Source organism: Brachionichthys hirsutus, chromosome 3, assembly GCF_040956055.1.
Source record: "Brachionichthys hirsutus isolate HB-005 chromosome 3, CSIRO-AGI_Bhir_v1, whole genome shotgun sequence".
Taxonomy (NCBI): domain Eukaryota; kingdom Metazoa; phylum Chordata; class Actinopteri; order Lophiiformes; family Brachionichthyidae; genus Brachionichthys; species Brachionichthys hirsutus.
Window position 1 is genome coordinate 5,708,892 of NC_090899.1, and position 26,687 is coordinate 5,735,578.

Genomic DNA, 26,687 nt, shown 5'->3' on the forward strand with positions numbered 1-26,687 from the left:
TTTGGACTATGCTTGCTACCACCAATTTGTTTCTGCATCTGTAACTGCTGCTGCTGTAATAAATGCATCCCGCACTGGGATTAATCAAATCTTATCTTATTTGTTCTGTTTTCTATACTCATTCTTTGCATTTAAATGATGTCATTAATATGGCTTTACAAATCTGAGCACAGCAGTATGTAACACTTGGTGTGATTTTGTAGTTTTCCCACCACGGGGCTTCCAAAAGTTGTGTCTTCTGTCACTTTCTGTTCAATTACTTGATTATTTTTTTTGTTACCTTCTTCCAGGTGAATTCCAACTCTGGAGCTGATGCCACATTTGGACACAAATATTTTGTATATATCTAGCACCTTTCTCATTTTTATTCTTAGCATGTTTTCCCCTTTAGATTTTTTGAGGTTATGCGGTGCCTGTTGCTTAGCGGGATTACCGGTACTCAGAATTATGAGCAAATTTCAATGAAAGCTTTTCACAGAGGGCAGCATTCATATCATTCATACTGAAACAAATTAAGGAACAAATGAATGAAAAATGAGTATTTGCACATCTGCATTGAGCACTCATGTCACTTGACTTACCGGTAAGTGGTTGGCCAAAAGACCAACCCATTAGAGTTAGGCTGTGATCTTCTGGATTGTTATTATAATCCTGATCTCTTTTTTTAAAGCACTTTGGACTGCATGCAAATTGTCAGAAAGATTAAATATAAAGTTCACCAATCCCATAATACTTTCTTAATATAACAATATGTCTCTTATCTTTACTCTAATAAAATGAAAAGCCACTCTGTTTGCAATACTCAAAGCAAGCGAGCGTTGCTGCAGGAGTCGGCTCTATTTATAGTGACAGCAGGCAGCACATGTGCTTCTGACCAGACAACTGCACAGCTAACGTCCTGCTTTGGTCTCTGCCCTTAACCACATGAGAAAAATCTGTGGTAAGTGATGCATTGTTCTTTGCAGTTCTAGAAGAAGGAAACATGGCCGGCGTAATAAATCATTGTGTGTCATAAAAACAATCTCTTCTAAACTGATAATGAAGCCTCAGCCAATCAAATCAGTCGATCCTACACATGCAGGAATTCAGCGTATTGTTGATTTATTAAACTCTCTGATGCAGATCATTGCCTTGTGGGTCACTTCATTATCATTCCTCATATTTGGTATTTGAACAGATTCTTCTTCAGCAAGTGGATAAAACGTCTTATCACACATTCTGTGCAGCAGTAGCAGAACTTTGACCTGGTGAGAATTCCCCCACCGATTCATCGCAGCTCCTCCTTGTTCAACAGAACCAGCTGGTAACGAGTTTGAGTCTCTTTGGCTTTGGAACCTGAAGGAGAAGCGTGACCCTTTAAGGTAGATGTCTTTAGGTATACTTCTTGGATAATAGCCATAGCTGGCAGTAGAATGGTTTACAAAGTTATGCTGATAATTTTGGTCATCACTCATTATGTCATTTTTAAATAATTTAATTTAATATCTGTTACATTTAAAAAAAAATCTTCACCCAAAATCATTCTTTATTGTGAATGACTTGATCTTTAATCCTCTCTCTGATCAGGTTTTTTTTTCACCATGAACCGAGCCTGGGCTGTTTTTAAGGCCCATCCATACCTCAGTAACATCCTGGGATACACAACACTGTTTGCCTCTGCTGACCTCATACAGCAAAGTGTCCTGGGTGGAAAACACACTGCAGGATCCAGTCGTGGCATCGACTGGAGACAAACAGTCCGAGTGGCGACTGTTGGCTTCTGTTTTCACGCAAACTTTAACTACCACTGGCTCAGAGGGCTGGAGAAGATGCTGCCGGGAGGCGGAGTAAAGGCGGTGGCAGGGAAAGTTGTGGTGGATCAGATGATTGCAGGTCCACTCACCATCAGTGCCTTTTATATTGGTAGGTAGGCTACAGATTATTTTCATTGTTTATTGTGCTTATTATTATTATTATTATAATTATTGATGATCTATCTGTGCCTCACATTTTGACGGAAAAGACCTGATATCTTATTTTTGTACTTTTTTGTATTTGCTACATCATGGAGTATCCCATCACAGATTTAGTTGACACACTGCAGATTATATATCCAAAAAAAACCTCTCAAAGCAAAGTTTTCTATTTCATGATGGCATGACTCTTATTTTGTTGCTTTGTTTGTTCTCCTTAAAACATAAAAAAACTGAAAGACTTCAATTGATTCAAAACTCTGAACCACAGCAGTCTTGTTTTACCTGCATCCTCCTCCTCGGCTTGCCAGTATTCACATGTAACCTTTTTGGGTGTATGTTAGATACTTTTAATACTTTTGGGTTTTAACACTGTTTGTCCATGCAAGTGTGTTTCTAATGATGGATTTCAAAAAAGTCAACACGACATTCAACACCCACCTGTACTGTACTTGTACTGTAATACATACTACTGTTTGACTGTACTTGTACTGCTCTAACATTATATCTAATAAATATATTCATCATCATCACCTCTACATTATAGGTTTAGGTTTACTTGAAAATAAAGATGACCCACTGGAAGACTGGAGACAAAAATTCTGGACATCATACAAGGTACATCTGGTGTCATATTTTGCCATTATTAGATTATGGTGTAATATTTGCGCTATATTTTTATAATTCTTATTCTGCCTATTCATTTGTAATTCTGTTCCTATCGTAGACTGGAGTTGTGTTTTGGTCAACAATGCAGGTGAGATATTATTGTACTGATTTCATCAACTGATAACAATACTTTTATTAGTACTACAGTATACAGACCTGATTACAAAGGTAAAATGATTCAACCAATATTTCCATTTTTATCGCCATTTCAGGCAGTGAACTTTGCTCTGGTCCCACCTGTGGCACGGACAGCGTTCGTGGGAGGCATCGCATTGGCTTTCACGATCTACCTATGTCACCTCAAACACCAGTGTCGTCACAAGCTTGAATAAATCTAAAATATTTGTGTTTATCTTCATTTTATTCAGCATTACCGGGTCGCGGGTCGTGCCATAGCCGACTGCAGCAGTCAACGGGCGAGAGACGGGGTACACCCTGGACAAGCCGCCATGTTCATCACAGGGCATTTGTGTTTATGATGCAATATTTTAACAGTGACATCGTTTTTTGTTTTGGATTCAAATTTTTAAGTACCACAAAAGTAGACAGAAGATTAAAAAAACATATCAATAAGATTTAATGAAAACATAAAACAAATTATTTTTATACACACCTATGAACAAGACCACTTCTAACAGCTGAGTATTTATTTAACATAGGAAATAATAAACTGTATGCTTGTACAGTATAGACACGCATGACTTGTTTGTCTCGTTACTTCCACTAGAGGGAGTATGCAGCCGAGTGATGCATAAGATAAGAGTGATGAGGGACAAGCGAAGACGTCTGGGGGATACAAGCATTAGAGTTGAAATAAATACGTAGTGATGGTGGTGCAGCAAAATCAAGGGCGGTGGCGGACTTTTTAAAGACTATCGGAGTATATAAGAGAATATTAAGGGAAACGTCTTTCCTCCCCCCTTATTTATCAGTAGGAGGCGGTAATGCCCCTTCGCAAAAGTGGCCAGCCGCCTTTAAACGCAAGACGAAGAAGAGACTGCTCCGTATGACCAATCAGAGCCCCGAGATTTCAGAGCACTGTTTATCGCGAGACCTCGACTCTTTCTTTTCCCTTTCCGCTCTGAGTCCAAGATGGTAGGTGTCGCTAGCTAGAAAATACGATAAACTGACTATCCACGATCATCCTCTTTGTTAAAGCATTCAATAGTTTAATGGCCACTATTGATTGTTTTAAGTGTCATTTTCTGTCCGTTCCTATTGTTATTTCGTACAAATTAACTACGTGAAACGCACAAGCTGAGCCTCCGTTAGTGAGCTGGTGCCCTCCCGGTAGCCGCTTTAAGCTTTGTAATGCGGCCCCAATGGGCTTGGAAAGTCGTTCAGTACAATGAATAATATGGTTAAAACATAATTTATATTTCACAGAATTATTGTGTTGCCAAATGTTAAAGTAGAAAAGGCTTGGACTGTAAGGTTAGCAATGTTGCTCTTCATAGCATTTAGCTCCGGAGTGTCAACGTGTGTGAGGTGGCCTATGCTGAAGTTACGTGTTTAGCCACTCAGTGCATTATAGATGACACCGAACTCATATTCTATTGATCGAGTTATTGCGTTGCTACCCTGGAACACAACCTGAGCCCCGGATCCTTCATGTGTAAATGGCTGTCACTGTTAACACAAAGTGCTTAAATACATTTTAAAGGCCCTTCTTACGGTGATTTTTGTTAACATTTTGTTTCCTTCTCAAGGGAGTTGACATTAGGCACAACAAGGACCGTAAGGTGCACCGGAAAGAACCAAAGAGCCAGGATATCTACCTGAGGCTCCTGGTCAAGGTAAATTATATTAACACATTTTATTTGTTGAAATAACACTGGCACATGTATGTTCAAGAATCAAGAATCAAGAAATCTTTAATGTCATTCATACACTCTCATGCACGAACGAAAAACAGCACTCAGGTCCCAGCTCGAGGCACACAACACACATTCATTCAACTGAAAGTAAATATATATATGCATAAAAAGTAGCTGGTTCTATTTTTCTTACCACCTTGCTGGGATCTTGCAGTTGTACAGGTTTCTGGCCCGCCGCTGTGACGCTCCCTTCAACAAGGTCATCTTGAGGAGGCTGTTCATGAGCAGAACCAACAAGCCTCCCATCTCCATCTCCCGTCTCGTAAGTCTCGGTTGTCTCACTGTATCCAGCAATATGATTCCCATGGCCTTCGTGATGTTGAAGGTGCATGCCCGTTGCTGTCAGTTGTTCAGTAATGCGATAATGAATGCAGATTTTTGTTTTGCCTTTGCTCCCATGGCGAACAGATCCGTAAGATGAGGCTGCCTGGTCGTGAGAACAGAACAGCCGTTGTTGTGGGAACGGTCACTGATGATGTCAGGATTCAAGACATACCCAAGCTCAAGGTGATGCTCACAAATAAGAATAGCATAATTAACATGTTTTGTTTGTTTGTTTTTACACACACACAGAAAAGATTCCAAAGTGTGCTCCAATACCATAATGTTGTCTCTGACATAGTTCTGAGGTTCTGTTTGTTTACCCGCAGATTTGCGCCCTGCGGGTAACTGATGGCGCCCGCCGCAGGGTCCTGAAGGCAGGAGGTCAGGTGATGACATTTGACCAGCTTGCTTTGGCCGCTCCCAAAGGACAAGGCACCGTGCTGCTGTCAGGTAACTGTAGATTTCTATTCATAGAATTTCACGATGCAGGTGTTGGAAGGACTTTATGCAAGTAGCTGTTCTACTAGTGCCAATGCACCGTTGCTGTCAAAGCGCATAGGAAATAAAACTGACACCACAAGCTCGGTGATTAATTTTAATATTTTGTGCAACAGTAGATGAAAAGTACGACTTGAGTAAGAAAAGACTGAACAGTATTTTTGGCAAACTTTCACCAGACACTCCAAATTCTCTTAAATGATTTGCCCCGGTTTTTGCGTATTTGTCCTGATTTTCCCAGCCCCACGGAATATTCTTTACTATGCCTATACAAACACCAGACCGACCAAATGAAAGATTAAAGTCTCTTCTTTTATTAGAACATTTCTTTAGACGTCAACGGCACTCGGTTAATATATTTTTTTAATTGAAAGGAAAATTGGTCTTTTTTTTTTGTTTGTTTTTACGTGAGCAACTCACTTTGAATTTACGATTTCAAATGTAAAAATCCTTGAATTATTAAATATATGAACAGAAGTAGGAATGCTTTCTTCTTGTGATGGTTTGAGATACTAAAAATCGTGTTTAGAATCACTTTTCTTTATTTTTCCAGGACCCCGTAAAGCCAGAGAGGTGTACAGGCACTTTGGAAAAGCTCCAGGAACTCCTCACAGCCACACCAAGTACGTGTGCAGTTAAAATTATTTTCTTTTACTAGTATTCAATCAATCCAATCCCTTCCTGAATATTAGTGCATGGTTTTCTTCAAAAGAAATTATGCTTGATACTCTACAATAACACTTGTCTTAGAAGTAGGAGATCATTTCTCTTCCAGCATTGACAGACTTTGTTTTGCATCCCCAATAGTGTGCTGTCTCCAACTTTAATCTCATCTTGCTTTTTCCTCTTTGCTTCTCTTGTGCCTTTCTCTTTGTCTGGTTGTGAGAAGTGTTCTTACCGGGGTTGTCGTACTTATTCTGGTTAAAAACTTACAGCGTGTATGTAGTGAGTTTTTCATTAAGCATGATTGTCCATTACATCACTGTGATCTTACCACTATTGTAAAATATCTTGCTGCTTTGTTAAACCGTTGAATTCGGGCTCTTATTCTATCAGTTTTATATTATAATAATTGGGTTAAAAAACAACTCACCTATTTTCAGTAACTCCTGTTCTTATGATGGGATGTGAATATGCTTTGTGTAAAAGGCTTGTGATACACGTGTATCTGTATTTATGAGCTGCAATGCTCTTAAGCACAATTTTACATGTGCAACAGAGAGCATTGTAGAAGACCATCCGAAATTAATTCTACTAATAGTTTTAACCAAAGCGAGGGAAAAATACATGGCGCCCATTACGTTTCCATCACATGAGTAAGTTACAATGCCGTGATGTCGGCTTATCACTCCTAGGTGATCAATAGTTAAGCAACACTGAGGCGAAACAATGCCCCGAGTAGCTATCCAGAGTTCTGTTAGATAAAATGAATGTTTGTAATGGCATCATTGACTGATTATTTCTCTTTCAGGCCCTACATCCGTTCCAAGGGCAGGAAGTTCGAGAGGGCTCGCGGTCGCAGAGCCAGCCGTGGCTACAAGAACTAGTCTTTCTGTTTTCCAATGCGAACCGATACAAATAAAAGATCGACTGCGTTTAAATGAGTTGGCTTTTGTGTATTATTAGTATTACACACTTTCTCAAACACGCATATCTGTTGTGGTCATATCAGGGATTTCGGGGGTAGATCCGAGCACATGTTGACGTAATCTGGTAGTTACAGCGAAAACAAGTTTACAACTTGGGCAACCTTTTCCGTTTACGTCCTGCTCTCAGGAATGTTGCCGATGACACCGGTCGTTTGATCGGGAAGTGTTTGTCTGTCGATGATTGGAGAATGTCGGGGGGTGTTGTAATATTTTTCCTTATCGCCATTGGGCTTCCTCTCCGCCGCTCAAAGCTGCTGCTGCTGCGTCTCCACGCACTAACCGACATCGAGTCAGTTTTCAAGACAAGTCACTGAGAGGTGACTCAAGATGAGGTAATGTCGGTCTTTGATTCTAAATTATTCCTTTTTGATCTGCGCCGGATGGGACATTTTTAAAATTTATCCGATTTCGTGATGCTTGATGGGGAATCAAAAATCGTTGGCTAACGCTGCCTTCTATTAATGCTAACTTCGTTAACCGCTGTTTATGGAATGTAAGATCACACGTGGACGTACAAACCGATGATGCCTGATAGATTTCAAGATGCGTTATTCTGTAGAAAGTTCGCTCTAACTTGGGGCTGCATGTTTCTAAGCGAGCTGTTAGCCACTGCTAACCGACGACGCTGTGTTGCGCTAGTTTGGCAGGAATGTACGGTGGCTACTGCATTTAATATTATATTTAATTTGCTAATATCTTGTCATTGGACGTCAGAATACGTTTGACAAATTCTCAACGGGGGGGGGGGGTTCTTGTGAATTTGAAAGCCGTATTAAGTTATTAAATAACTAGTTCTTCGGCGCGCGACTGTTTTTAACTGCATCGGAGTAGCCGCCTGTGCTAACAGCCTGTCAACCTGCTAGCTAACGGTTGAGTCAGCTAGCAGGTTGAGTTTACGCATCAGGTGTTCTTCTTCGGTGGTTTTTCTTATTAAAAGTGTTCGCTACTTAAACTCAGATTACGACATTCCACCAACTGAAAAGTGTCTGAAATCCCCCCCCCCCCCAAACCCCGCTCAACAGCAGCCTCTTTGTGTGTGGGAGACCAAATTAGCCCTTTGACATTATTTTTGGGTGCCTTCCCCCTCCTCCTCCCTACCGCCCAGGATTTCAAGGACGTGAGGTGCAACAATGGGCATCAGTCTTTTGCATGTTTTATCAAGACGGGACATCAGACAGATTCTCTGTCTGCGCCGCAGCTCGCACAAAGTCTCCCTGCCAGTAATAAAACGTGACACGTTCTGCACTATAGCTGTAGTCTCTTATTATGCTGAATTACCACGGCAGTCTGATTACGTGCCTTCCCTGACTGGTACCCGGTGTCATATGATGTGTTAATGATCTACTTCCACGGGGAGAGATGTTTTAGACCGCAATCTAAAGTAAGAATCCATTTGAAAGGAGTGCTAAAAATGGATTTGATAAACACCCAAAACTTCTTGATGTTTAGGTTATTGGTTCTACATATTGCAAAACCTAAAAAAGCTCAAGTTTTAGTCTGTAATTGGCAAAATCCTCTTACATTCAATTGGGGAAAGTCATGTAGACTTCCAGAAGTCTGAGACGCACAAAAAAAAAGCCTTAATCATGAATGTACCAACTGGATTTGGGTCATTCTCGTGCAACCTTTCATCTAAAATAATGTGGTGTCTCAGCAGCGCGGTTGAGAATGAGTGACTGTGAGTCATATCGTCTATTGAAGTGATAGATCTTCTATTGCTTCACAATCTCTTCCTCTTATCACAATTGTTCTTCTATGTTCTCATTTCATTGGACTTGTAAGAATATGACACAGAAAAGTTTACCTTTGCAACGTCTGTTTATTTGTGGACTAGAGACACAATTTTTCAGATGGATTTAGTGTGTTTACGTCTTTATTTAATGTCCTCTTCTTACAATGGGGATAATTAGATTGGGTCGATCTTCCCAAACTCCTGTGACTTTATTTTTCTCCCCCCCCTCTCTATTTTTTTACTTGACATTTGTCTTTCTTTGTCACAGGAACAGGGATTTTTGGGAAGGAACGTGAGGCTTGACTCATGAACATTATGACATAAACAAAGGACCCTCCTGGAACTGTCTCCTTGTTTGTCTTTTGTTTTTTGTTTTAAATGTTTTATATTTTTATTTTGCTCTCTTTAGAAATCCAGTAATGAATGCTGAAAGGTTAATGTATCACACTACTGTTTGGCCTTGTCACTATGTCTGCCTCTCATATGTTAATGAGATTAAATATAGCAATACAAGTATCAATGATCTTGTAAAAGCATGCACTTTTACATTTGTGGCATTCATTACATTTTGGCTTAAACTTACAGTATGCTCTACCGAATTATTGTGCATTAATTTACATTTTGTAGCATTGAAGTCTAAATAAGATGGGTTTTTTTTAAAGCCTAATTCATACGAAGTTTAATTTCAAAGCAACAAAGGTATTTTGTCTAATTATTTAATGATTTATCATTAATATGGATTAGCTGCTTGGCTAAATATTTATTTTTACTTATACAATATATGTGAAGAACAAATTGACCAATATTGCAGACACTGAAACATGTTTGTGTCCTGCTATCTTTGATCACGTTGACGTATTTCTTATCCACTGGCAGTAAACTGTAGAAACTGACGGCTGTAGAGATCAAACTGATTGGAGCTCTCTATCTGCGGCACAGAGACTGTTCTTTAATAGTTCTTATCTCCCCTGTAGAAATACTAAAAACGGAACTATTCTTTTCACTTGAAGTGAGAACAAATGGAAACTAAAAGACTCTGGCTGTTTTGTTGGTGTGTTTTTTTGTGATTTATTTCTTGAATTCAAGCACTGAAGACGATGATTTTGAGGAGTTTTCACACTTGCATCAATACACACCGTAGTTTTAACTGAAGATCTTGCTGGAGTGGAATCTGCTACCACACTCTCCAAGCTTTTTGCTTTTAAAAGAAACATTTTTGAGGCTGAAGAACCGTGTCCTCTTCAGCAGAAAAGATGCGATCCCCGGAGCCGTCTTCGCCGTCCACATCAGAAGCCCTCCTTCATGGCCAGTTCGGCAGCTGGGGATCCAACAGCAACAATAACAGCTGCCCAAACAGCCCTGGTGGTCCAGGCGGACTCTCCCCGGCTGCCTCCCCCACCCTGTCTCCAGCCTCCAACTATGCCTTGACCCTCACCCACACCCATGTACACATCCAGCGTCTTTCCCCACGGCCGGGGAAGGAAGCCCGTCTCCTCTTGCCTCTATCAGAGCTCGTTGGGTGCAGCTGCCCTCGTGCCCCTGCTCCTCCTCTGCTCGTGCTCTACTGGTACCCGCCAGGAAAACGACGGAAAGGGGTGTCCCGGCGAAGGCAGGTGAGGGCCTACTTGGCAGAAAGCAGGCCTCAAGCTGAGAGATGGTCTGCAGCTGTGCAGTGTCTACTCAGAGATGTGGCTGTCACTGCTGACACAGGTGAGCTGTGGCTTTTAGTGGAAGGCTTTGTTGGAAGTGCCGTGCGGTTAGCTGTGGTTTACATTCTGTCTTCCTGTTTGTTCTGTTTGAATGACCTGGATTCCTATTGTTCACTAAATGAGACCGCACATTGTTGCTTCACGTTGCCTTGATTGATGCAACCTTTATAAATGCTACCGGTAGTCATATTCAGCGCAGTGAAATGGACTGCACAGGATGATGTTTTTATTTCGGGAGTAGGTTGTATTTATTTTTCATTACTAATATATAGGTTGTCTATATTTATCCAATTATTTGTGTCTTTGTTTTTTCCTTTTATCTATCCCGCACACATGGTGTGCATCAAGCCTCAATAATCATGCAGAGACCATGTCTCCACTGTGTGTGTGTGTGTGTGTGTGTTAGTTCACGTCACATGCTTTGTTAGCTTATCACGTTTATTCCAAGGCGATTCATTTATCTTGTTTCCACCTCATTTGCAGTTCGTTTGTTGCAGTTTTGCTGCTATCTCTGGATTTCCAGATCTTGCTTTGTTGTGGCTTTTTTCTTTTATGCATAATCCAGGATGATCTAAGAGTGTCTTCATTTGATCTCCTTCCCTGCATTTTTAGGCGCTTTTAGTTTCTTAAAAAGCTTTCCACCTGTGTTGAAGCAAAGATAGAGAAGAAAAATGTCTTATAAATCTTGGGTCTGCACCACACCTCAAGAAATGAATGAATCAGCATTCCTATCGAGCTGTTTTGTTTTTGCCATCTTGATTTGTTTTAGTCGTACACACTGAATGCTAAATGTGTCCATTGGCTGGCTTCTAAATTTAACTAACAGCCGATATGGCTCTGCAGTGTGAAGCAGATCCTTTTGAGGTGAAATGAAAGAAGAAGCTGAAATCATTGAATGTGCTCAAAGTCCAGGATTGTGCAAGACTGTAATGACAGCTCGTTCATGATTGCTACCCCCCCCCCCCCTCAGAACACAACCTGCGACCTTTATCTTACTTATGCATTTGTTTTATCATCTTCTTCCTATCTTTTCTGTACAGAATTTTCAAGAAGTCTGCTACCTCGTCCCAGGCGACTACTGTTATTGGTTAATCCCTTCAGCGGGAGAGGCCAGGCAATGCAATGGTGTCAAACACACATCCTGCCAATGATCAGAGAGGCCAATATCAGCTACAACCTCATACAAACAGGTAACACACTCAGTGTAAACGCATATGAAATAGGTGCTAAATTTGAGTCAAATATGAATTTTCTTCCATCCATCTCAGAACGGCAGAACCACGCTCGAGAGCTGATCAGAGAGATATCACTCACAGAGTGGGACGGCATTATAATTGTCTCTGGAGACGGCCTGCTGCATGAGGTTGGAAGCTAGGAACAATTGAATTTGGGGGGAGAGTTGTCTGAATATTTGTGTTTTTATGGTACATAAACAACTTAATCTGTGTCTAACAGTATGCTTTTTGAATGTTCTGCAGGTAATTAATGGGCTGATGGAGCGTGCCGATTGGGAACAAGCAATAAAAACACCTGTCGGCATTCTGCCCTGTGGATCTGGGAATGCTCTGGCTGGATCCGTCAACCACAGCGCTGGGTAACGCATCTCCTTTATAGCTGTACGAGTGAGATTTGTGTCCGTTTACTATTTTCACTGACAGGATGTTTGGATTTTCTCCCATTAGGTATGACATGTGCCTTCGGGAGCCCCTGCTGTTGAACTGCTGCTTCTTGCTCTGCCGAGGCGGCGTCCGACCCATGGATGTGGTTTCTGTGACAACAAGCCCTCCTCCAACCAACAACAACCACGCTGCAGCTCCCAGAAGACTGTTTTCTTTCCTCTCTGTTGCGTGGGGCTTTGTGTCTGATGTCGACATTGAGAGTGAGAGGTGGGTGTAAGAAATATATATAAGCTGTCATTTCGCAAAAAAGACAGCTTTGCTTGAAACACGTCCTCATTCCAGGTATCGTGGCCTGGGATCAGCTCGCTTCACTCTAGGAACCTTGGTGCGCATCGCTTCTCTTCGATCCTACAAGGGTCGCCTGTCCTACCTGCCTCCATCGATTTTCACTTCATCACCAGATGCCACCCCTCCTCCTCCAAGAAGACCCCTCTCCCGCAGTATCACGGAAGGCCTGGAGGGGTTCTGCCGAACGCCCATCCATCGCACCTGCTCCGACATGGGCATAAGTGAACAGAGGAGCTTGCGTAAAGGCGAAGGAGAGAGAGAAAAGGAAGAAAGGCAAAGAGAAAGGGAGAGAAGAAGGGAGAGGGCCAGGGGAGGAGGAGCTGGCGTGGTGAGGGCAAGCAGCCTGGCAGAGGACAGAGAGAGGGAGATGGAAGCGGAAGAGGAGAGGTCTGGGACAAGTTCAGAATCAAATGAAAGGGACGGGTGCAGTACGGGGCGGGGAGAAAGACTGGCAGGAATCAAGGACGAAAGGGAAGATGAAGGAAGAGTGGAACACGACTCAAGTGAGACGGAGGAAGAGGATGAGGAAAGGGTGAAGGGTGATGCCAGTGGGGGTTCCATTGAGGTGGAGAGAGCGCCCCATGCAAGAGTGCCGGGAGATGGCGATGAAGAGCCCGAGGGTGATTTCACTCGCCAAGACGGGCTTCAAGAAGGCAGGCGAGCGCAAAGGAAAAACTCTGCCCCTTCAAGCCAGATAATTAAGACTCTCTTCAACCAGCCCCTCAGTCAGGAGGCTGACCCGGACTCTGGCAGCTCGTATGGCGTAGAGGACATGGATCTGAATGGAGCCTACTTCCAGAAAGAACCCTACCAGCTAGACGTCGCCCGTGAACGGTCACTCACCATCTCCTCTCCTTTTCGCCACTCTCCTTTTTCTTACAAAGCCAAGACCTTGGACCAAAACCAGAACGCTTCCCGGCCAAGGCCGCTCTCTCTCCTTCAGCACTCTCACTCAAACTCCCTCCCTCCTAAACTCCCCTCCCTCTCCCTGTCTCTCTCTCCCACACCCCCGTCGTCTCCATCGTGTGCTTCCCCACACTCCTCGTCTTTCCTCGTCCCCCGTCCCAACACTCCAAATTCCACCTCGCCTTCACCCTCTCTTCGCACGCAGTCCTCGTCTTTTAACTTTGACATTGCTGAGCCAGCAGGACCCCAGAAGGGCCGCCTTTACCCACTGCCTTTAAATATCCCGAAGGATGATTTGCTGCCCCCCCTCGACCAACCCCTTCCCACCAGAGACTGGGTCACTATCGAAGGGGACTTTGTCCTGGTCCTGGCCCTTTATCAGACCCACCTCGGGGCTGACCTTCATGCCGCACCCCAGGCCAAGTTTGACGACGGACTGATCCACCTGACCTTCGTACGGGCTGGGATTTCAAGAGCTACTCTGCTGAGACTGTTCTTTGCCATGGAAAGAGGAACCCACCACGCTGTCAGCTCGCCGTACGTGAGCCATGTAAGCTGCAGGGCTTTCCGGCTGCAGCCTCTGTCTACACGGGGAACTCTCACTGTGGATGGAGAGCTGGTGCCTTACGGGCCCCTTCAAGCACAGGTCAGAAAGAGGAAATGTATTTGATTCTGACTATACTCAACACAAAGTGCTGCAGTAGGATTGTTTCAGGTGTCAGAGATAGATCTGCCCATAAATAAAGCACACCTGTATGTAACTGTAATATGCAATGTAAGATGTTAATGTATGAACTTTGTTCCACCATAATCAATCTGTGTTGCCTACTTTAATTGAAGCCTGGTGAATTGCCAGGTCATCTTACCGTATTACCAATAATAATGATCGTCATTTTAATATTATGCAATCAGGTCTGATCTAATTTGTGCCCGAGAGGGAAGACGTTATATAATGTAGGTGCGATTGATTGCTTGACATTCACATTATTGAAAATGAGATTCTTCCCCAACTAGGTGAATTGTATTTTTAGCACACGTACGTTAAGCATCTGCAGCTTTAAGTATTATTCCTGCATGACTTGCCATTGGTTATATTTTTTCCTTCTCTATGTGGCAGGTTCATCCTTCCATGGCTCGTCTCATCGTTGGAGATTCTGGCGTCAGGATTACCAGATTCTAATCAGGGATTGGTTGATCCGACTGACTTGATACAGCACTCGACTGAATGATATAATCTGTTTGCAGTTATACTCTTACAAGGGACTTAAAATAGCCTGGTTTGCAGAAACTCCTTTCTGGGGTTTAAAGAAAGGGATATGCGCGCCAAGCCACGCATCATTGGAACATGGCTGCAGGGATTAATAGAGAATTGGATGAAAAATGCACCTTATTGCACAGCTGTTGGATTACGGCATGCATACCAAGTGAAGCATTCAAGATGCACTGCCTGGGATAACAAGAGGGAAGATCAATGTTCATGGATGCAGATAGTGCATGTGTTGGATGTATACATGGTAGTATGCATGCAGAAAAGCTGATTGTTGCCTTTCAGTGAGATGAAAAGAATGATATAAATCAGAAAAAAATGATTTTAAACATGAAATGCCATAAAAACATACAACATTGGGATTCTTGGGGCCAAGACTCCAAAAGAATTGTTCCTACAATATCTTCACCGTCCAAATTTTAGCGCAATACTTTCCGTCCCTGATAGGACTGCCTTACCGGACATTGGTCAGTACAGCTGTTGCCCTTTCTTACCAACATTTGTAACCTCCATCCACATATCAACAAACCGTCCACTGCACACACACGTACTACAACACAACATTTGTGGTCAATCGACCTACCTAGTGCACACTACTACCCATTATTTAAAGTATCACTGAGGAGAAGGTGGATAGACGGTACCTTCGGTGGTCGTTTTGTTAATGCAAGTGAGTGTAGTTCAACAGATACGGGATATGGAACCGTTGAACGGTGCCCAGAACGTGATTTCCTTTTTTTCCTTGGTCAGTGGATGCACAATGTCAAATGATGTCATAAGTTTCATCATAATGAACATAAAAATGACTGAAAAAAGCAAGTTTCTTTTTCAATGGTTTTAGACATGTCTGAGTAATCATCTCTGGAACTGAGAGGTCATATTTCTTTCTCAGTAAGTAGTGCACCGCTTCTACGCAACGAAGGAGTGGGAGCAGTACGTCAAATGATAACACTAGATTTCATAATAACTGCAAGTAGAACTAACATAGAATTGTAGACATTAATTAATTGATTATATTCCCGAGCTGATATGAAATAAATGTCTTAGTTTAAGCATAACTTTCTGAAAGGTAGGGCTGACAGTGATCCCAAAATCATCAAGGCACTTTAAGAATCTGCTGCAGAGACAAAAAAGGATTGAACACTGAAATCATGCAGCTCAAAAGCCAGATATGACGATGGAATGAGATTTGTAGACAAATTGTGCGTTTGCGGGAGACAATCTTGAAGAATGTCATGGGTTGTATTTAAAATGTAAAGCATGATCACTCTGATTCTTCGAACCGATGGCATGCTCCTCTGTAACTTTGGACTCCTACACACACTTGGATGTGTTTTTCCAAATACAAAATGTATGACAAATCCTACCAATAAACTCAGACTGGACAGACGATAAATCATTAAATGATCGAGATCTTGTGCTAACTGCCTTGGCCATTGTTAACATGTCTTGGATCACAAATTAAATTCTGGTTGTTGATCATAAACTGTTCAGACCTGATTGCAGAAAATAGAGTAAAACTCTTTGCTCACCAGGCTGTTATTTTTCTTTTATTTCTGTTCACCATTTGAGCATACAGTGCAGATAATCTACCACAATTACACTGTGCTTACACAGCTATGGAATGTGAATACAATATTTTGAGACTATGCTTGTAACATCACCAAATAGAAGAGTCTACACACTTTGATTTTTTTTTTTTTTTGCTGCTATGTTTATTCTTAATGTTTAAGAGAATAGTTATGACAGGTCACCTTACTTAACATTTTGTCACCTATGACCAGAGCTTACTCCGTGGTGAAATAGACCAATGTGATCTATGTCTGTAGATTGCCTGCAAATAAATTATAAGCATTAATAAAGTTGTGAAAATGTATATTTTTCATGTATGGTTGATAGTTATTAATGCGTTGCTCGTGGCACAAAAATATTCAGCAAAAACAAAAGTGTTGCTCTGATATTTGACTGACATACTGTACTGTAGATGTACATCCAGTTTCATAACAGGAAAAAATAGCTCATAAATTAGTTATGCGCTTTTATATCTCTTGAGTATATTGGTCTGTTTCCAAATAGATTGAGAAACGTTTGTGCAATTGCTTGTGAATATTTAATCAATAGATTTTAAAATACTAAACAGACGTCAGAATTAAGCAGCTGCTAAGAGCCACTGTGACCACCAGAGTGATTCAGAGAGCATTTAATTGTCTAATAATAGAAAGCCTTTATTGTCATGGCATAGTAGCTACACAATAATAATACACCACTTGAGGATTTTTTCCCCCAAATATTATTATTTATTTTTTTAAACGTATCTGCTTCCAGAATGCCAGGTATCACAGATTTTAAGAAGGTGTAACGCTGAGGTAATTTGCAAAATGAAGATCTGAGAGTAAATCTCAAAACTGAACTAGTTTATTATTTTTCTTTCTTATTTTGCACTTCTGAACAAGGTTTTACGAAGTAACTATTTTGCTTTAATAGATATTCTTAAACCATTGTTGTCATCCCTTTAATGTATTTCTTTTTTCAGATTTTTCTAATGTATTTAGTAATTTATTAATAGACCTTATTTTGAAAAACGATTGTCCGGAATAAATGGCCGACGCTGTTTCCGGTGTCGCCACCTTCTTTGTCTCTGGCCCAATATTTTCACACCAGGGACTGTTTATTTTTACCTTTCGTTTTAAGGTTGTATTCATGCATTTGTCCATTTTTTTTTATATTGAATGACAGTCGACTCTGAAATATTTATGCCTAAAAGTAAAGCGCCTAAAATGGAGGACTTGGACTACAGTAAGTGGACTCACTAATTAGCTGTTTACATGGGCTATCGCTAGCTAGCTGGCTAGTTCTAGCTAGGGGCTCGGTTTATTTGGTCAGGTGTGGCACACTGATATACAGTGAATAGCCAATTTAAAATCATCATTCACCATTTAGCGTCTTTTACGAAAATTGTGCGTGAACACTGTTTAAACACGCTTCAAATATATTTTCGCTTAACCTGGAGCAAACTAAAAACATTATTTATTTCTTTGAGCTAACGTTTATGCTAGTCTACGCGCATACATATTAAGTACCCCAACCAGCCTCCACAAGGGCTTATACAAATTAAATTGTTTTAGTAGCTATCCCTGGCTTCCGTGTTAGGGATAAAAACGTAACCCGGACGGGGCGTGTTTGCTTTGCAGAGTAAAAACATTGGCGTCGTAAGGTGCTGCTCGTTTAATTCCATTCCTCCATCCCTCAAACTGTAATGGTTTCATTTTCTGTGACTGATTTTATGCCACAGAAATAAGGTGTTTAACGTCTTTCTTATTCCAAGGTCAGAATAAATGTCATCTAATATCACTATGTTGTATTCTTGCATTGAAATTACTGCATATCAAGTTAATTAAGGTTTTGTTGCGAAGGTACCATTCATCTAAATATGACAGTAAACTTGTTTTCAGTCATTCTTAGTTGCGATGCAAAAGAAAAATCACTATAAGCATCTGGATCTTCGATCAGTCTTTCAGAACTGAAGAAGCGTCTTGGATGAGAGGTGAAACGTTTTCAATCAAACTTTAACTAGTCCAGTTGATCTAGTCCTAGACAGACACGTCGGAACAAAAATTATTCACTTTTATTGCTCATCTTATTACACCTTTTCTTATAAAATATGTTTTTGTGATTCTTGTTGATCACATTGTAGTATAAAATGAATGCTCTACTTTCGACGTGCCATCACAATTGCGTACATCAAAAACAGGAACGGTTAAAGATCGAAATTGTTCCACTATGGTATTGCCTTTACATTATATATTTAATATTCATTTTCAACATCAATTACTTCTATTGCTAACTCTCTTCCTTCTCCTGTTCTTAAGTATATATATATAAATATGATTGATCTTAACCAAATAACAAGTAGTTGTATATCAATGGGATTTGCATTATTGGAAATTTGGACTTACCGGTAGGTAAATTAGGCACAGTTACTTATTATATATCCAGCAACAGCAGAAAAGTTGTTCTACCCTTTTTGCCTTCCAGTCCCAGTAGACCTGAGCCCGGAGGAGCGCTCAGAGTTGGAGGACATCCGCAGGAGGAAGGGCATTCTGATGCAGGAGATCCAGAGGCTTCGAGAGGAGTTAAGAGAGGCAATTTTCGAGGTGGAGGGACTGGAGACGAGCACAGAGGGCAGGTAAAGTATAATCTGTAAACAAGATATTCTTAAATCTTTCACAGAGAATGTGAATGTAATTGGATTACATTATTACTTTTTTGCCAACTTTATCGTTGTTTGCTGTGTTTGGTTTCAGTAGAGTTGACAAAAGTGTTTTCATTGATAGATTTGGATTCTTTGATGAAGTGTCTGTTTTAGAATTCGAGTTCTAATAGAGTTGCTATACTTTTAAGCATCTAGTTTTATTTTATATTTGATCTTTTTTTTGTTTAGGGTTTGTCAGTAAAATTCATAGCATGTTAACAATAATATGAAAAAGTAATGTTCTTATATTTTGTGGTCCCTCAAGCAAAACACTACAGAAAAGTAGGCATGTTGCAGTGGGAAGGAAAAAATTCAACATGGACCCTAAAAAGGTAAAATGAATGAATGTTTGTGTGTCAACATTATCTTCCTTATTTCTCATTTGTGTGGTAACGCCTTTGCTCTTTGAAGGGCATCGTGTTTCTAGTGGAGAATGAGCTGCTCAGACACACTTCAGAGGACATTGCTCAGTTCCTCTACAAAGGAGAGGGCCTCAACAAGACTGCTATAGGAGATTATCTCGGAGAAAGGTGCCCGATCATAGAATGTGTCTGATCATTTACTCCTTCTGTATCAGCCTTGTGTAATCGTGTCCTCTCTGTTCCTTTGCTCCAGGGATGACTTTAACATCAAAGTTCTTCAGGCCTTCGTTGACCTCCATGAGTTTACAGATCTCAACCTCGTCCAAGCCCTCAGGTAAACTATCTTTTTCGCCTTTATTTGCAGAATTTAACCTCCCTGAGCTGACTTGAATATTGACTTGTTTTCATTACAGACAATTCCTTTGGAGTTTCCGTTTACCTGGTGAAGCCCAGAAGATTGACAGGATGATGGAGGCTTTTGCGCAAAGATATTGCCACTGCAACCCTGGCGTCTTCCAGAGCACTGGTGAACAAATGCTCATCTGTTATCTGTGTTATTGGATCTAAAATGTATCGTTTATTTCTGATTCTAAGAGGAAAAAATATATAAAGAACGAGAATCAGTGCTTCTACATTAACCTTCATGTCTTCTGTTTGCAGACACGTGTTACGTGCTGTCATTTGCTATAATTATGCTGAACACAAGCCTCCATAACCCAAACGTGAGGGATAAGCCTGGTGTGGACCGTTTCATCTCTATGAACCGAGGCATCAACGAGGGGGGAGACCTCCCTGAGGAGCTGCTCAGAGTATGATGCCTTCTGCTTTTCTGTGGATGCAGCTTAAGTGACTTTTGAGATGCACATTGCAAATAGAGAATTTGTCTGATGTGCTTTTCCAGAATCTGTATGAAAGTATTAAAAATGAGCCGTTCAAGATCCCCGAGGACGACGGTAACGACCTGACGCACACGTTCTTCAACCCTGACAGAGAGGGCTGGCTTCTTAAACTTGGTGAGATGTTACCACTGGTGCCTTCTTGCTTTATTTTTACCCTGCCTGTAGACTTTAATCCTGATCTTACACAGCTACATCCAGATATTTCCTCTATATTAGTCAGGAGTCAAACGTTTCCCAGTGATGGGTGCAGTGTGCTGCTCTACTCTTTAAGCTTTGCGCTGTGATGAGCCTGCCGTCCTGTCGCTGAGGTTCGCTGGCTCTGTTTTCACTTGACTTGTTGGCTCGCATTGTTGTGGCATTGCAGACGTTGCCATAGACGAGATTCACTTCCTCGCGTCGTGGCAGCAGGAATCCCATTGTGTTCTTTTGCATGGCGGGGGCTGTGATTCCTGTGACACTAATAACATCTCTCTCCTTCTCCTCCCCAACCATCTCTTGTTCTTTATTTGTCCCCTTTCTTCCTCTAAATCTTTGGGTTGCTTTTGTCTATGCTTCTTCCCTGTGGTTTCTACCCTCTGCTGCTGCTGCTGCTTGTTTTCTCAGGAGGTATGTACTCACAGAGTCTTGAAGTTATAAAGTTCTATTTAGAATAATTACTATTCAGTTGGCTGTAAGAATATGGCGATTGTATAGTAGTATCATCTTCACCTTTGAACCCAAAGAAAGATTTTTTTTCCCCTTTCCTCTCACTCTTTAAGATTTTGCTGTTTTGTTTCAGGAGGACGAGTTAAAACCTGGAAGCGCCGATGGTTTATTCTCACAGATAACTGCCTTTATTACTTTGAATATACTACAGTAAGTGCTAATTTGACAGTGTCAATTCTATATTTAGCTAAAGTAGAATTTCCTAAAAGGGAGTTGTTGCTGTATTTCTAATGGCTTCTCTGAGATAAAAGCATCCGGTATCTCCATTTCAACAATTAGCAGAAATAGATCGGAGGTGGAATGAAGTTCTATTCCTTACTGAAAACAAAAAATCCTACTTGGGTTTATAAAGCACATAAATATAGAAACCTTTCTGCCTTAATTGTCTTTAATAATATTTATTCTAACAGGATAAGGAGCCACGAGGAATCATTCCATTGGAAAACCTTAGTATCCGTGAAGTTGAAGACCCACGAAAACCTGTAAGTTTAAATTGTTGCTGGCATGTATCAGCATGGTTTGTTATTTACAATATGTACCGTTTAGTCCACATGAGGGATACTTTATTCCTCATATGAGACTCGGGAGAAGAGCAGCAGCAGGCAGCCCTTAATAAGGCCTCCTTTGAGCACATCTTGTTTGTAGAACTGTCGAGTTCCGAAGCGCTGTACTTCTGATAAGTGGTGGTCCATTTCCCCTCCACAGCTGCAGTAACATGATTGTTCCTCTAATGTTCTCTGCCTTTCTCCTCAGAACTGCTTTGAGTTATATATCCCAAACAACCGTGGTCAGCTAATTAAGGCATGTAAAACAGAGGCTGATGGGAGAGTAGTGGAGGGGAACCACATGGTGTACCGTATCTCTGCCCCCACACCTGAGGAGAAGGATGAATGGATCCACAGCATCAAGTATGTACATGGAAAAAAGGACGGTAATGTCACAGAAAAATGAAGGTAGTGGTAAACCAGTGGAGATATTGTGGCCCAGCACTGGGTAGCGTCATGTTTGAGGTCCTGATTTAACTTCTAACTGCTGTCTGCATGTTTCATGTTCTTTTTTTTTTATTATTATTGCATGTCTAGACTCAATAGTGTCTATTTGTCACTTGTACAGATCTGCTGTCAGTGTTGACCCCTTCTACGAAATGCTTGCTGCCAGGAAGAAACGTATATCTCTAAAGAAGAAGGAGGAACAACCATAAATTATTCCCTCCATTCCCTCCCTGTCTTTGTCCTTCCCGTGTTTCCTAACACCGGATCTTATTTTCATCCCTGCTTCTTACTACCTTTTCATAGGTTTTGTTACCCATCTCCTTTTCTTCAACTGCACCCTCATCTGATTTCTTGCTATCCCGTTTTCCAGACTCTTAAAAGCCACATTCACACACGCTGTGGCCGCCTCTTCTTTTGGTTTTTACACTGCTGCTGTAATATACAGCCTGACAACGCTACAGCAACGTGTGTGTCCCATCTTCTCACCACATTCCCCTGAAATGTGTCTTAAACCATATGCACTCTAATTTTGATACATTTGGAAGCAATCAAGCCCCATTGTATACGAGGTTTATTGGTAAAACATACTGTACATCAGCTGTTTGCAATAACTAACAACTTTTTTTATAGTTAAATGCTTGTTTTATTGATTATTGCAGTCTTCTATTTATTCAACCTCCTGTATGGTATCCCTTATAAGAGCTAAAATGTATAAATTCAATTGTTAAAACACAGTTCGGCTGATTTAGTAGTGGAGACCCTTCTGTTAAGGTTGCATGTCCAAACTCCAACATACAAGCCACTGGTGACAGAAAACTACAACAAAATTCAACCATGTAAATTAGCCATAAGATTTCTGCATCTGTGAAGTGATGGGGGGGGGGGGGGGGGGGACCATCATTCTTTTTTTGCCAGCGAGGAATGAGTTAAGATTCCTCAGAAACGTGCTTGTTATTATGGGGTTAAACATCTGGTGACTGCAGTAGTCAGTAACATTTAATTACTATTTAAACTGTTCTTGTTTGATTTGGTTCTTGCAAACAGCTGATAAATGACCCCAATAAACCTAATATACCAGCGGCGTTAAATAGTTTTTCAAAAAAACACCTTTTGTTTTGGCCTGTCATCCTAAAATGCTGGGAAAATGGAGGATTTGAAAACGCTGTGATTGTTGTGGTCACATGCGTTTGCATCTTAATTTTCCTGAATCTTCCATTATTCTTCCAACTTCCTTCTTCATGCTTGTAAACAAACAAAAACACTTTAAAATGGTCAGATCATGTTTAAAGCTGGCTGAACGTTAATTTGGATTTTTATCTATAACCAAATTTAAAAAGAATATCTGGAAATGAATTATGTCTTTTGACATTGTGCGTTGGATGAACCTGGTCTTCAGGGTAGCAAGCAGTTTCGTTTTTTGTGAAGTCTTAAATATTTAGTAATCCTGCTTAAATATGAAATTCATTTATCCCACACAAAATATGAACTCACTATTAAAACACATGTTTTCAGGCAGCATTCGTGAGAGTAGATGGGAGGGATCAGTTTTTGTCTAGAAAGCATTTCAGCAAGTGATTTCAACTCCGTGAGATGTGCCCATTGCTCAGTATGGTGCTTGTAATGGCTTTGATGCACGCGACTGTTCACACCTAGATGCGCTAACTGTCATGTGTGTGTGTGTGGGGGGGGGGGGGATGTCGGTGTTCACATTTATGCTAATTTTATATCACCAAGTTGATGTTCAAATGTGGTTGTGTGTCGTGGCTAAATGGCTGCTCCACTCTGCAAGTAAAAGCCGTTTAGAGACAAATACAAGCAGCGCTCTCCTTCCAGATAGCTGATTGAGTCAATCTATGTTCTGCAGCATGTTCGAGCAACAGCAGAGAGGTCTAGTTCCAGGCTAGATGCTTGGTGAAACCTTTGGAACACTCCAATGAGCAGCCGCCATGTTTCGTGTCATGTGCTCGCATGCCGCAAAATCATTTCGCTCTCGCTGAACGCTACGAGATGGACGACGACATCTCTCTCGCAAGTTTTTACTGTCAGAAATGTAACTAAGATCCTCATCTGTCCGCTGTAGTTGGAAGAAATCACAAAGGCAGCTCATTCCAATGTATACTTTTGTAAATAGATGTTAGCATATTTGATTACAATACGCATAGAAAATATTTAATTTATTCTTTATTTTTTTTGTTGAAATCAGATTTTTGTACGGGCTCCTGTAGGACTGCATGTTGATGAACTGAGGCATCGCTGGTAATGCTAGTGCACTGATGTGAGAAGTTAGTGTTCCCTGTTGGAAAAAACATTGCATTGAACATAGAAGTCTTAGTTCTAGTTTCTTGAGTTAGACATTTCTGAAGAGACGTTTAGTAATCTGTTTTTTTTCTCTGGAGCACCCGCCTGGTTTTTGGAGGAGAACAGACTCTGTGAAAGCACAAGAAGTACGGTAATTATTCTGACTCTGTTAAACTTTCATCCATTTATTGATTCATTGGCTGCTCATTTTCCGCTTGAAGTGTGAGAAACATTCTCTAGCTGAATTGAACCTTTTCATAGCACAGTGTCAAAACAAGGAACACTAATAAAGCTTTTATTCATTATGTATAGTCATATATTCAGAGTTGTCTCCAGCGATTGACTTCCTTGACATCCAATTCATAAACTTGTCAATAGTTGATTGAATTGGACTTTTGAGATGGTAGTAAAAAATAAATAGCTGTCTACTGCACTTTATCAATTTTAGCATTTTGAACAAAATGCTGTTACTTTGACTGACAATACTTCAATACTGTGTAGCTCTGTACTCTTGATCTACATGCAGTACACTGCAATATGCTGAAGGATGAACTATGAACTGTGTATAATTACTGTATAACACTCCACTGGTCAGTGCAGCTATAGCAGCAATGTTTCTGACTAGTGTGAACTGTATTAAGCCTTTTTCTTCACCTTATACACCTGGATGGGGTCTTTTACCTGTGAGATCTGAATGTGTTAATGCATTTACCCATCAAATACACATTTAGGATCACCTTTTACTTTCTCAATCTGTCAACACAACAAAGGCCTTGCAGGCGATACATGGGCTGACCAAGGCCTTCACTTTCTAGTTATTCTTAAAGTGCAAAGTTGCCAAAATCCATTTGGAAGTGTTTCCATTACAATAAAACAATGAATGAGTAAAGTGAAAGGATCACACTGAATCTGGGCCTTCGCTCCTTTCTGATTCATTTTGTATTTATTTATTTTTATTTACTGTGAGGTGAAGATGAATTGATCATCTGTAAATGTAGCAAAATGAAAATCACAAGACACTGGTGCCAGCAACTACTGTGTAACAATAAAAGGTGAGCGGAGATGAGTTGTGTGTGATTTTGTGTCTTTCTTGTATTTTAGCTATCAAGTAAACAATTTATTTAGTCCAATATTAGTTTGCCTCAAGGGGCTTTACAATCCATACATTTTCATGCTTCGAGTTACATAACCACAACTAGAAAAGCACTCGGAGTGCAGACCCCTGCCAAGCAGCTCAGTTCCCCCATACATTGATTCACACCAAAAATAATGATCCCGTATTTATTTTATCTACATTGTTACATTCCTTGATCATGAAATGATTAGCAATTGGATTGACATTAACATTATTAGTTCAGTAGTTATTCACAAACATCCCTTTTTTTGGGAAAAGGTTGTTTTCTTCTGGATCTAGTTCCATAGTTTTTGAATATACAACAAATCCATTGGCATATTACTGATTCCATAGTGTCTTGAGTATATTTTGGCATCTGTTGTATGTTTATACATGAATGTATTCCCTTGCAGTGATGACAATTTAAAAGGTTCCCTACTTTTTCTTGTTATGGATTAAATAATCTGAAATTTAGCCAGGATCTGGATAAACCTTTGATATCTTGTTGATTCTGTTGGAAATTTGCCTTATAATTATTTTCCCCCAAGCACCCTGACCATTTAATATGAAGTTACATATGCTGAAAATACCCCTATCTCCCAATGATAATGAATCATTTCAAAAATTCCTGGATCCAGGTGGTAATCCAGTCATCAAAAGGTTCTAAATTGTTCTTGGTATATTCAAACACCAACCGTGAAAAGTAAAAGTGAATCCAAGTATATTATCTTGAAAACCTTTATTTATACGGTCATAACATTTAAGGAAAGAGAAACACAACTCGCATTCAGGAAGGACGAGGTTCTATCTCGCACTAAATTCAGGATTTTATGTACAGTACAAATTGTACAATGAAAGGCCAGATCATTTCAGAAACTAAAAAAAGCTGATTGCACAAAACACACAATTTCACAAAGATAGGTCTAGCATACTGAAGAGGAAGTGATAAGTCAGATATACTGTAAGTTCATTGTGGAGAAAACCGCCCTTAAAAACACGTTGAGTAAATGTTTCGCTTACAGCGTCACTGCTGGGTTATCGGGTCAAGATGCTGTGATTGTACAGCCTCAGTTTAACAAAGGCACGACGCTGTGCTAGAGGTGTACTCGTTTGTTCACCAGTTACTCATCACAACAAATTGGTGAAAACATAGATTTTGCTGTTTTTAGAGAGTTTTTGAGTCAATCCAGTAACATAAAATGTTTTGTACATTCAATGATAATATTTGTATAGGAATATATTTTCTCTTTGTATGGCTTTTTCAGTTGTGTATGGGTCAAAAAGAGGCGATCCATTTTATTTATGTTTCACACACACTATAATTGGAACTGTGCTTAGAAAACCAGCAGAGGCTGACAAATACTTGAGAACGAAACATTAATCTATCAGTGACACACAAATTATTGAAACTGAGCAGAGCACAAATCAGTTCTACTTTTTCTTTGGTAAATTAGCTGTATCTTCAGTGGACAGAAAATACTATCTAGATTAAAAACAACTTCTAAGTGACGATGA

General features: G+C 40.5%; 4 protein-coding genes across 5 annotated transcripts; all 4 read left to right on the plus strand.

The window, feature by feature from the left end:
- The first annotated feature begins 1,580 nt into the window (after nucleotides 1–1,580).
- On the plus strand, nucleotides 1,581–2,953 carry si:ch211-120k19.1 (uncharacterized protein LOC563199 homolog). Its single transcript, XM_068760569.1, has 4 exons — nucleotides 1,581–1,902; nucleotides 2,500–2,570; nucleotides 2,680–2,709; nucleotides 2,834–2,953. Exons 1-4 carry the CDS (start codon nucleotides 1,581–1,583, stop codon nucleotides 2,951–2,953), a joined length of 543 nt encoding a protein of 180 aa, XP_068616670.1.
- A 725-nt stretch (nucleotides 2,954–3,678) lies between these two features.
- On the plus strand, nucleotides 3,679–6,924 carry rpl18 (ribosomal protein L18). The gene is made up of 7 exons (XM_068758872.1): nucleotides 3,679–3,716; nucleotides 4,331–4,417; nucleotides 4,653–4,760; nucleotides 4,907–5,005; nucleotides 5,149–5,272; nucleotides 5,874–5,943; nucleotides 6,792–6,924. The coding sequence occupies exons 1-7, from the start codon at nucleotides 3,714–3,716 to the stop codon at nucleotides 6,865–6,867; spliced, it is 567 nt and encodes a 188-aa protein (XP_068614973.1). The 5' UTR covers nucleotides 3,679–3,713; the 3' UTR covers nucleotides 6,868–6,924.
- Nucleotides 6,925–8,176: 1,252 nt separating this feature from the next.
- cyth2 (cytohesin 2) lies at nucleotides 8,177–21,969 on the plus strand. Of its 2 annotated transcripts, none has more exons than XM_068760488.1 (12): nucleotides 8,177–8,659; nucleotides 18,586–18,736; nucleotides 19,068–19,134; nucleotides 19,214–19,332; nucleotides 19,418–19,498; nucleotides 19,578–19,690; nucleotides 19,825–19,973; nucleotides 20,066–20,177; nucleotides 20,842–20,918; nucleotides 21,179–21,250; nucleotides 21,522–21,676; nucleotides 21,882–21,969. In XM_068760488.1, exons 1-12 carry the CDS (start codon nucleotides 8,638–8,640, stop codon nucleotides 21,967–21,969), a joined length of 1,206 nt encoding a protein of 401 aa, XP_068616589.1. In that variant the 5' UTR covers nucleotides 8,177–8,637. The 2 variants fall into 2 exon arrangements, with proteins under 2 accessions (XP_068616589.1, XP_068616588.1); XM_068760487.1 differs by lacking the exon at nucleotides 8,177–8,659 and adding an exon at nucleotides 17,181–17,346.
- Nucleotides 9,807–16,084, plus strand: sphk2 (sphingosine kinase 2). Its single transcript, XM_068760485.1, has 7 exons — nucleotides 9,807–10,411; nucleotides 11,451–11,600; nucleotides 11,679–11,773; nucleotides 11,889–12,004; nucleotides 12,093–12,296; nucleotides 12,372–13,929; nucleotides 14,401–16,084. Exons 1-7 carry the CDS (start codon nucleotides 9,955–9,957, stop codon nucleotides 14,461–14,463), a joined length of 2,643 nt encoding a protein of 880 aa, XP_068616586.1. The 5' UTR covers nucleotides 9,807–9,954; the 3' UTR covers nucleotides 14,464–16,084.
- Nucleotides 21,970–26,687: the final 4,718 nt, after the last annotated feature.